At 50.8% G+C, this 10,843-nt stretch overlaps 1 protein-coding gene and 1 non-coding gene across 14 annotated transcripts; one reads left to right on the forward strand and one right to left on the reverse strand.

Moving 5' to 3' along the window:
* Positions 1-1,704: 1,704 nt before the first annotated feature.
* On the reverse strand, positions 1,705-10,431 carry SIRT4 (sirtuin 4). Of its 13 annotated transcripts, none has more exons than XM_046901404.1 (6): positions 10,121-10,305; positions 8,745-8,884; positions 7,708-8,213; positions 6,925-7,219; positions 5,695-5,881; positions 4,657-5,223 (listed from the first exon to the last, which is right to left on the reverse strand). In XM_046901404.1, exons 3-6 carry the CDS (start codon positions 8,205-8,207, stop codon positions 5,093-5,095), a joined length of 1,113 nt encoding a protein of 370 aa, XP_046757360.1. In that variant the 5' UTR covers positions 8,208-8,213; positions 8,745-8,884; positions 10,121-10,305; the 3' UTR covers positions 4,657-5,092. The 13 variants fall into 13 exon arrangements, with proteins under 13 accessions (XP_025011509.2, XP_025011511.2, XP_046757360.1 ...); XM_040648175.2 differs by having other exon boundaries at positions 10,063-10,305; XM_025155746.3 differs by lacking the exon at positions 10,121-10,305 and adding an exon at positions 9,061-9,102.
* On the forward strand, positions 10,335-10,475 carry LOC112533524. Its single transcript, XR_003077921.1, has one exon. It is a non-coding gene; the product is annotated as a U4 spliceosomal RNA (small nuclear RNA).
* The last annotated feature ends 368 nt before the right edge of the window (positions 10,476-10,843 follow it).

Below are 10,843 nucleotides of genomic sequence, written 5' to 3' on the forward strand. Positions count from 1 at the left end.
TTCCGTCCGGAGCGGCTGTTCCTCGCGGGGCCGATGTCCTCCCAGGCCGCGTGAGGGGCTGAGGCAGCTGTTGGCCGCCGTCCTCTCCGAGCAGTCTCATGTGTGGGCCGGGCTGTGGGGCTGAGGCTGTGTTACCCGGGCCGGGAGGGGCTGTGCAGCTTTCTTGGGGCTGTCTCACTGCATCCCATCCTGCTGAGCGTGCCCTGCCCTGCTGCTCTGTGTGGAGGGCTGCCATGTGTGTGAGGGCTGCTGGGTGGTGTGGAGGGGCTGCTCGTGTCCACGTTGGCTGCTGGGAGCGGAGAGCTGGTTCTTCACAGCAACACAGCTCCATACCCCCCAGCAGCTGAGCAGTACGTGCAGCCGCACCGCCATCTTCATCGGGTGCAGAATGGAAATCTCGGGTGAGTTCTACAATGAGTGCACCCTCAGTGTGTCGTTCTGCAAGCACATTGCCACAGAGGACTTTGAGGAGCAGTCTGTGACCTACAGTAAGCTGTGCCTGCATGAGCTGTTCTCAAAGATGGGACAGAACCCAAAGATCTGCAAGAGGGCTCTGAGAAAGCAGAAGCAGACGGAGAAGGAAGAAGCGGGCATGGTGTCATACATAAAGGTACACACAGCGTAGGGGAGAGCCCTGGGACTCTGAGGGTGTTAGAATGGTCACGGGATAGGATGGTGAATCACATTCTTTGTGAGAAAAAAATAAAATGAATCTTAAGTGTGTGCATCTCATACGCAGCTTCTCCCTGTCAGGGCTGACTGAGTCCTCGTTCTGTGGTAATACTCATTTCCTATTTCCTGAAGGTTATGGCGAACCCTTCCCACTTCATCCAAAATATTTCCTTGGCTCTTTGTCAGGTCTGGAACTTATGGTTGCTGAAGTTGGTGTCAGCACTGCTACTGTGCCTTCCTGCTCGTGTGGGACGCATCGCTTACTGCAGCTCCTCATGCTCGCACTGCAAGCCCCAGCATGGGGATGGTTTTGGTGGTTAAGCAAAACCCTTCTGTGAGTGTTTTTTCCTCATCCCCCTCCCTAATAATCCTGTGATAAGGGAACAGCAGAATGTCCCAGAAGTGCTCTTATGTTAGCAAACTGGCACTATTTTGATCTGCATATGCTGAAGCTGCATGTGTTGTCAGGGGCTCAGCAGGGGCTAGCAGCTCGCTTGGGTCAGGCATTCCAGCCTGCTTGTCTGGAGTGTGCAGGCATCATGCTCTATGCTGTGACGCCCTCTGACACAAACTGCTTTTCTCTTTCCCTCCTCTTCTATTTTTAGCCTTTGTAATTGCTGCCTTCTTGGCCAGTTTTCAGTGTGAGTGAGTATGAATTCCTCATTGTCCATCTGTGTCCTCTGCATGATTTCCTGTATCTGTCAGGACTTGGGTTCACAGGTGATAGACTGCTCAGCTGTGCAGCCCCCAATGGGGAATCCTCCACTTAAAAAGTCTTGCAGAAACAATATGATCAGAGGAAAAGGATTAATGATCTCCTTTCTGTTGTTATTCCAAAAATATCATCCACCTTTTTTTTTTCTCTCTCTCTTTTTTTTAATGATTTAATGAAGAAATCAAAGCTATCTACCAGCCCATGTTCCAGAATTTCCTGCCTTTCGGAAAGAAAGCTTCAGCCAGAAGAAATCTGGCATCTGAAAGATATTTCCACAGTGTATGTTGGTGATGAAAATGGCCACACCAGTCAGAATGAAGAGGCAAAGTCCTCTATCGTACATTTATTGTTTCACCTGTATAATTTTTTTCTGTAATCTAAAAACACAGCTGTTCAGGTGAAGGTAATTTAGATCTTGAAACCTCTGCACTGAGGCAGGGTAGGGGATTCAGGGTGATGTGATAAGAAATGCTGATTTCAGGTGCTTGGCTGAGACCCTCTTCATTCCTTTCCCACTAACACCAACTGTCCTCTCAGGATTGCTGCTGTTTACCTGGTACCCCAGGACAGGGTACGTGAGAAGGCTCCATCCGTCCTGCCCAAGCTGTAGGTTTTGAGTGAATAGACCAAGGAAAGCAGTCACTGGGCTCTGGTTTGAAATGCCTGTTTTTTCTCCACACAGATGCAAAGAATAGGAAAGGGTGACATCCAAGGCTGTCGTGTGGGAAGAGGTACACTCTATAAGGTGGATTTTGCCCCTTTCGCTCCAAGGCTTCAGAACCTTTTGAGTTCATCATGCCCAGAGTCTTTGGTCCTTTCCGAGAAGTCATGAATAAGCAGGTTTGTTGGTAGGAGCAATCTGACTGTAAGGCAGGATCCCTCGGGCCAACTGCAGTCCATGCTGCCTTCACTGGAGCGCTGTTTGTGAAATGCATCAGGCTGCAGGACTCTTACAGAGTTTGCTCTGAGTGTTCGTGCAGAACCGAAGGCAAGGATTGCCAAATAGGAAGCAGCTTCTATTTGCTTTGAGTAACTCCTACCCCACTTTCAGAGGAGGGGCAGAAGGATCTGTTCTAAGGTACTCACAGCAACTTTAGCCAAACCTCAGGGACTTGTCCTAATAGGAAAGGCTGTAAGAAAAAAGGGAAGAGTACATTGATTTCAGGCTACTGATTTCAGCTAATTTTATTGAAGAAAAAAAGAAGTATTCATGTATTGTTGTCTAATGTGTGCTTTTGCTAACCACGGATGGACAGAGCTACCACTTCAAGTCCAGATCTGAAATCTTCATCCACTCTGCCAACAGCAATGACCCAGAAAAGGTAGGAGAAGATTCAGTCATGGTGGATGGTCAAGGCTGGCTTTGAGCAGACAAGGCATTATTTCCTCCCTGGTAAAGGGGGAAGAGATCACTGCCCAGGCTGTGTAACACACCTTTGCTGTTAGTTTCAGCCAGTGGATGATTTATGTTCTATAGTACTGAACCCTGGAGGTTTCTGTAACTCCTTTGAGAGCAGTAACTACATCAGTAAGCTGCAAAACAGGCTTCTCAAGATCGGTCTCTGCTAGCTACCTGCCGTGAAAGCTTTTGCTAGCTGTTGGCTCTCTGCACTGCAATATCCCACACAAACAGTCCCAAAGAAGTGACAGGGGAAGGTGGTGGTCAGTGTTAGAGTGGTGCAGATTATGGATTTGGTTTAGAACTTCAGGCTTTCTCTTGCATTTCTCCGATGGGCAAACTTAGTTCCCAGTGGTGTGTGGGGCAACATGTTAAGAATTCACGTGCTCTGAACCTGCTGTATGAGAAGTCAATTTTAGTTGTGCTGGATCAGCTTGGCACCAAAAACAGGACAACTTTGTCTCGGCCTCATATACCTGTGATAAATGTATGCTCACTAACATATAATAATAAATCATGCACAGGAAATTTACTGTAAATGCTCATTATCTACTATAAGTCCTTGTCCCTAGTGACTTAAAAGCATGTAGTGTAAGCAGTGGAGGGTCAGGGCAACACAACCCATTTATCAGTGAGGCTGAAGAGACACCCTGCTTCTCCTCTCCCAGATACCCAACTGCTGAACTGGAAAAGAGGCACAGATAGAAGGCTGAGTTACCTGTCACATTTGGTAATGCTAAGTCCTCACTCAGGACAATGAGCATTGCCTTCTCAGAATACGGGCACTAATGGCATTAAACCTGCAGCCTCTGTTTTTAACACGCCTGTGCCGTGCAAGCTTCCAGATGGTACAGAAGATGATGTGGAGAGTGAGAATCCTGGCCCCGGTTCCTCTGCCAAGGAGACTGAAACGCCTTCTTACATGGAACACCTATGTGAATAAACACGGTGCAAGCGCCCAGGTTGTGTGTGGAGACTGTGATGATGCCTTAGCAATGATTTCTGCAGAAGCTTTGGTTAGCAGCTTTACTGCCCTAAAGATAGACATCTCTGAGCTTTTTTCAATACCAAACAGCAGATTTCTTCACACACTGGAAAGTGGGATCTCCCTTGAATGGGAGCAGAAAGGAGTGCACCTCATGTGGCTTTCAAGTGAAATAGTGTCCCCTCTGGCCCTTGGAACTGAGTCTTGAAACTCTGAGTATCTAATTCCCTTTACTTTCTGCAGGATTGATCCCCTATATCCACTGGATTCTGTACTTTACTTGTTCCTGCCTGGTATGGGTTTGAAGCGGCAACAAAAGAGAAGCAATTTAGCATTCTGTGGTCAGATCTCCTTGCTCTGTTATTGCCCTCTTAGCAAATGACTCTGGCATCCTTGCTTCTAACAGCTTGCTCACAGTTCTTGTCAGAATATTAATATGGGGCAAGTTAGGTGAAGGGTAGGACTGGGGCTTTTGAAAGACCCCAGTGTAGCTAAGAGGGGAGTGGTAGAATGATGTGGAAGGTTGGATCCAAAATGTAATGTTTCAGGCTGTGCAAGTGTATGGGAACTGTTGAATCATTGCATGAACCTCTGATTGATCACCTGAGGCGAGCACTGAGTGAGCCACAGGAGCACAGGTGAAAGCAATTCACCTCTGTGACCGGAAGGGCTGGAGCCTGGCTGCACCTCTCCCGTACCCCATTTAAGGGCTGACTGCCCCTGGAGAAGGTTCTCTTTCTGGAGATTGCTCCTCTTGGAGTTTTTCCTGTGAGCCTACAACATGGGTGAGCATTTTCCATTTGTTTCCAATGATCCCTTTCCAACGCGATAACCTTTGTAGCTTTACGATCTGTGCATACCAATCTGACCACACCACTCTGTATATTTGTTGACTATACACCTGTGCTTTCAAATAATTTATTACAAGAGCAGTATTCTTGTTCAGCTCCTCTTTTGATCCATTTTTTTTGGAGGGGGGAGGGAGGGGAATGACAACTGCAGTTCTTTTTGCCTCCTTTATCCTCTCTGCATGCTCCATATTTGCCCATGAATGACATGGGATCCTCCAGCTGATACTGTGTGTTCCATATCACCCTCCCGTGCTGTTCTGCCTGGAGTAACTCAGTCAAACTCCCCATACCCCATTCTTGACAACTATTAAAAGAAAGGAAGTATTTTGTTCTCAGATGTCTGAATATCCTGTCCCAGTCCAGTCCTTTGCCAGTGAATGCAAAGAAAAGGCACTGTTTACACAGCGAGGGAAGGCAGAGAAGAACTCCTTTTCATCCTTCTTCTCCTTCCTTGTTAAGTGGAGATGGTTTCAGTGCAGAAAACTGTCAGGCTGACATGTGTGAGGTTTGCTGCCCTCTCCTGGCATCACCGGGGCCCATGTGTAAGGATCTTGTGGCTGCCCTTCAGACTGAAGCAATTCCCCTTTGGAGAGATTAAGTCCTGGATTAAGGGATGGAGGGAAGAAACTGCTTTATAGATGAAATTGAACATTTATATTATTCACATTTCACAACAGCAGTGTTTTGATGAGCCAGGTCAGTTCAACCAGGCACAGCTTTCAAATCAGCAGTGACTTGAGAAACCCTCAGGAACCTGCTGTGCTACAAAGAAGGAGTGCAGCATGCAAAGGTACCAGCACTGATCGTGTTCTCTCAATCTGCAGTTGGTCCCCTGTAGTTCTGTCACTGTGACAAATGGACTGGGACCACCCTCATGTTAGTTCATGGCAGTGGGAGGTGGTACTATGGCCCACCTGAGCACACCAGGAACGGGTGGGAAGGTGCAGCCAGGCTTCGATGCACGTTGTCTGAACAGGTTTCAGTTCAGCCCCAGCATCTGCTGGCTATTTAAACCCACGTTCTTACCCTTTAATATCCTTTAAGGTACTTTAAGTACCCAGAGGGTACTCACCTTGTCGAGATAATTTTACTCCTGATAGCCACTGGTGCTCAGCTCGTTGGCTCAGTGTGCAACTATCAAAGGCAGCAGCTCTCCACAGCGGGAATTCAGCTTGAGGGATGCAAAGTGATCTAACCTCGTGGGCCCAATGTTGAGGACTGCGATTGGCAGCTGCTTCTCCCGGGCAGCCAGTGCAAACCTGTAACCAGAGTACACCTGCAGGAACACCAGCAGATGGAGTTATCGGCAGCACAGGCAAAGAACAGCGACGGAAAGGACTGTAGAAAGTGAAATGGGTGATGGTTGGCAGTGGGAAATGGGGCTGTATGTGTATGCTGTGTTATGCAGCTGCACTTCATTCAGGTAGGGGGTTTCTCCATTCAGAAAAAGACATCAGCTTTTAACCTCTCAGCAGTTGGAGAAAATACACTGAAGGGAAGGTCCCTGTCTTTCACTGATTCTCTGCAGCAGTTTTTGCTACTTATCACAGGTCTTTAAACGCTTCTACTTTGGTGGTTCTCACATGGCCCAGCTTAGGTGCTACAAGAATGAACCTAAGGCATTTCAATCATTCCTGTATGAAGGATTATGAGCTTAAGAAGGGCGAGCTCAAGGAATTTGTTTCCAGTATCCTGAAGCAAAGGGAAGTGCAATCAGGCAGCCTTTGCTTTACACCTTTCTGGAAGGTGTTAAAGTCGTTTTTCTTAATGTAGTAGAACTTGGTCCTGGAAAATCGCTTATCAACTCTCCAGAAGCTTCCATGGGTTACACAGCAGGGTTTTCTAGACCACCTTACCTTGCATTTGTAAGATAACAGCTAATAGAGAAAACACACTGTGATACAAAGGACAGACGTGAGCAGCAAGCAGAGGCTTTTCTGCTCTCTTCTTCAGAAGTTTAACTAGCAATTAGAGGTCCTGAAGTCTGGTATTTCACACAGCTTTCTGTGGGGCCTAGAAAGCTAGCAAGGGCTTACACGTTCAAGAAACACGTATGTGGAGTGGTGATATTTATAGAATGGAGGTATTTACAGCAGCGTTACAGACACTGTTGGTAGTGGAGTTGCAGGGAAGCCCAAACAGGACAACTGTGGATCCAAATACCAACAACAATAATTACTGAGAAGCTGAAGTGGCTGTGGTGATCTGCCAGCAAGCAGCTGTCCTCAGCTACGGGACCAAGGGCTGCTGCAGACAGAGCAGTACAGAAACAGAAACTCGCGTGGGAGGAAGACCTTGCTACCTGCATAGAGGATCCCGCCACCAGCATGGAGTCTGACTCTGCCAGGCGTTGGTGCACAAAATCCACCTTCTCCCGGCTCACTGTGTCTCCAAAGAACGTCACGTCAGGCTTCAGGATTCCACCGCACTTCCTGCAAGCTGGGACTTGGAAATTGCGCACCTGCTCATCCGTCAGGAAGGCATCCCCATCCGGAGCCACACCAAGGGCTTCAGCTTTCCAGCCAGGGTTCAGAGCTTCAAAGTGCTCCTGAAGCTCAGAGCGTGAGGTTTGATCACCACACGTCAGGCAGAAAACCCTGAAATGCAGAGCGAAGTCTTAACAGAGAGCTTTACGTCAGCTGAAGCCCCGGAGCCATAACTTGTTCCTTACTAGGCCTGGGAAGTCTGTTGCCATTATCACATTTATTTACTGCGTAGTGCAGGCCAGTGAGTTGTCTGCCTGCCTCCAAATGTTGCTTTGCAGGGATGCTCTACACTATGCACTTTGACCCTTGCGCTTTGACTACCTTGCACTCCCTCTCACAGTTAAGGCTGTGCTTTTTCATCTGGAAGTTTTGGGTGATCACAGGCAGCTCGCAGAGCTCTGCTCCGGTGTGCTGTCTGCTCTGATGTGCCTGGCCTGAGTGTTCCTGGCACTGCCCTCTCAACTTTGAACACGCCATCTCCACTAGCACCGTGCATTTATGTGTTGTCTCCTTTCTCAGCAGCTAACACTGCACCTAAGCACCGGTGACCCGGAGCAGAACACCACTGGTCAACCATCTTCCCTTTACCTAGAGAGTACCTGTGCGTGCAGCCGTGCAGTTCTGTCATGCGCTGGCTCCCAGCTTTGGTGTGAAGCGCATCCACGTTCTGGGTCACCAGCCAGTGCAGCTTCCCCAGCTTCTCCCAGTGCCTCAGCACCAGGTGGGCCGTGTTTGGCTGGTGGGAGGAGAACTGTGGCCAGCCCACGAAGTTCCTCGCCCAGTAGCGCTGCCGGGCAGTGGCACTGCGGACGAACTCTGCATGCTGGATGGGCCGCCGGTCTGACCTGGCATAGAGCCCCACACCTTCCGAGCGGTAATCAGGGATCCCTGACTCAGTGGAGATTCCAGCTCCGGTCATTACAAACAGCTTTTTGGAGTTGGAAATAAAACGCTGCATCTCTTCTACTTCTGCGGGATGCGGGGGGAGGCAGGCTGGTACAAAAGCCAGGTTTGGGGACGCGCTGGGGACAGAGTGGTGCCGGAGGTGGTGCGGTCTGATGGCTCTGCAGCCTCCTGGGAGCCTCCTGGCAGGGAACATGTTGAGCTAAAAGCCAAGAACAGGACACGAGGCAGGTAAACGAGAGCAAAGAGCATATCCCTGTGCCCGTTGTCTTGGGATTCTCCAGAAAATGATGCTAATGGTTCTTTGTGCTTTTTTTTTTTTTTTTTCCCTTTGTTTGTGAAGAAACCCAAATTATTTTGGAAATAGGAAAGCGTTCCTACATTCCCACATCCTGTTCACAGAGTAACACTGAGGACTGCTCAGAAGGCACAGTTTTCTGTGAAACAGTAATTGGCTCTGAGAAGAACGCCCATCCCAATGCTCCCAGCGGCAGCTTGGCAGCGCTTAAACTGCTTCCACCGATGGCGGTGCCCCATTCCTGTCCCTCACTATCAAGAGAGCTCTCAGAAGGAATTGTTTTGACAGGGAATGGAGCTGTGACAGCCTGACCCACAAATGGAGACAGCGTGTAGGCTGACCCACAAAAGAGGGAAGCAGGGAAGGCTTAGAAGCAGAAATAACACGTCTGAGAGACTCTGTGGAGCACCAGAAGAGTGTCAGGGAAAAACTTACAGACGATGGAAGACTTCTCAGGAAACGCAAGGCAGCTTTGGAAACCCAAGTGCTCAGAGGTCAGCAGCACAAACCAGAACCCCGAGCGTACCGATCGGGGCCCACAGACGGCGTTGGCTTTAGCACACACCCGAAATGCTCTGCAGGCAGAGGACAGGCGGCATAAGGCAGCAGACAGGCCGGAAATTCAGAGGGACAGCTATGCTACCCGAATCCTTTCTGCTGTAACAGTGACATGGCGGGGGGGAGGTGGGTCACACAGCGAGCACGGCTGGTGAGATAGCAACGTTACAGCAAACAGAGCACAACCGCGTACCTTTCATAGCGCTGCCAGCTCCGAGAACGGCTTCCTGCCAGCAGGGCTTTGTGGGAAATGCAGTCTGTGCACAGCTCAGCACAGCGACTACAGTTCCCGTGGTTCAAAGAACAGAAGCCCAGCTTCCTGCAGGGGTACAGCCCCGGTACTGCACCGAGTGCCTCGCAGCCGCCCTCTAGGAAACGTCCGGAATAAAATAAGCTCTGATTTCTGTTCAGATGGCGGTAGCAGCTTTGATAAAACGCATCGTAGATGCTTATATTAAAAAAGGCGTTTTCCCCTCCCTGCTGCCCTCAGGTCCTGGCCTCAAAACGTGCCTGATGCACAACTGAGGGCTGTTAGCCGCTGTGTTCAGAAGCATCCAGGGTGCACCCACTGGCAGTGCTGCTGCTCAGCCTTACGTATGTGTGGCCCAACTGGAAAGTATGGGCACAAGACAGCAAGGAGGGACAAGTCATGGAAACCCGGACTGCACTTCTGCTGGCCCAGCGAGCCGCTGTGATGGCGTATGAGGTGGCAGAAAGTCAACAGAGCAGCAGTGGTGCGTGGTGAACGATGCTGAAGCTCAATTGCTGTTACCTTTAAAGATCTGCAAATAGCACCTGAAAAATCCTGTGTGTCTCACAGTCTGCAAAGGCTGCTTTCCCTCGTCTTGTAAGGAAGCTGCTCGGTTTTGGGGCTGGTTTTCTCCGGGCAGCGATGCTCTGCAATTTGGTTATTCAGAGTTTCTGGAAAACTGGATCCTGGCTGTTACAGCCGCTGTGCTGGGCTGCCTGCTGCCCCTGCCAGCACCTGGCTGTGCCTCTCTGCTTGGTGCAGGTTTCAGTCTCCACATTCAATTCATATTCACGACAAACCACAGGATTTAAGGGTTGGTTGGTTGGTTTGTTTGTTTGTTTTAAGAGAGGAAGCTTTGTAAAAATAATTATTACTTTAGAAAAAGGGACAAGGAGCTCCGCGCCGCCTCACACAGCGCAGCCCCCACGCCGGCCGCCCACCTACCTGCAGCCCTCCGTAACCCCTCCTCCGTCGCAGGCGCTGCCCGCCCCGCGCTCATTACCATAGCGGGCTCCCGGCACACCCCGCGCTCCAACTCCGCCGCCGCTCCGCTCCGCCGCGCTCCTCCCCGCACACAGCGGCGCTCCGAGCGCGGCGCGGCAGCGGCGGGGGGCGCGCGGGGCCGGAGGTGAGGGGCGCGTGGGAGCGCGCCGGCGCGCTGTGACGTAGGCGGCGGTGCGGCTTCGGGGCGCGTCGGCGGCGCGGAGGGGGCGGTCAGCTTTGCGCAGTGGCAGTATCGTAGCCAATGAGGTTTATCCGAGGCGCGATTATTGCTAGTTGAAAACTTTTCCCAATACCCCGCCATGACGACTTGAAATATAGTCGGCATTGGCAATTTTTGAGAGCCTCCCCGGAGGCTGATTTCTCGTGGTTAACGATAGAGCGACAATTATTGGAGTTGAAGTTCACCACCTCGGTTCATCTCATGTACTCCCACTTCTTACTCTGCACTGTACTCCCACTTCTTACTCTGCACTGTTCCATCCCTCGGGGAGCTCCCAGCAGCCCGGCGGGATTTGACATCCGCGGGAGCAGCGGAGGGGACGCCGCACCCCGAGGGCGGGGCTGAGCTCCGGGGAACGCCCCTCCGGCGGGGAGAGCCCGGGTTTCCCGCGTGACGTCACACCTACTTTGCATAGCGCTTCCCAGCATGCCTCGCGGCCGCCCGCTGCCCGGCACGGAGGTGGGCGCAACCGGGGGCCGCGCTCCTCTCGGTGACCCCCGG

Source organism: Gallus gallus, chromosome 15 (assembly GCF_016699485.2).
Source record: "Gallus gallus isolate bGalGal1 chromosome 15, bGalGal1.mat.broiler.GRCg7b, whole genome shotgun sequence".
Classification (NCBI taxonomy): Eukaryota; Metazoa; Chordata; class Aves; order Galliformes; family Phasianidae; genus Gallus; species Gallus gallus.

Bases quoted from the DNA above. Each gene is read 5' to 3' on its own strand.
- SIRT4 (XM_025155739.3), bottom strand. From the start codon at position 10,423: ATGGCGGGGTATTGGGAAAAGTTTTCAACTAGCAATAATCGCGCCTCG. The intron at 8,214-10,120 runs GTAATGAGCGCG...CTTGGCTTTTAG, and splicing joins TGTGCCGGGAGCCCGCTATG to CTCAACATGTTCCCTGCCAG. The intron at 5,882-6,924 runs GTAGCAAGGTCT...CTCTGGTTACAG, and splicing joins TGGCGGGATCCTCTATGCAG to GTTTGCACTGGCTGCCCGGG.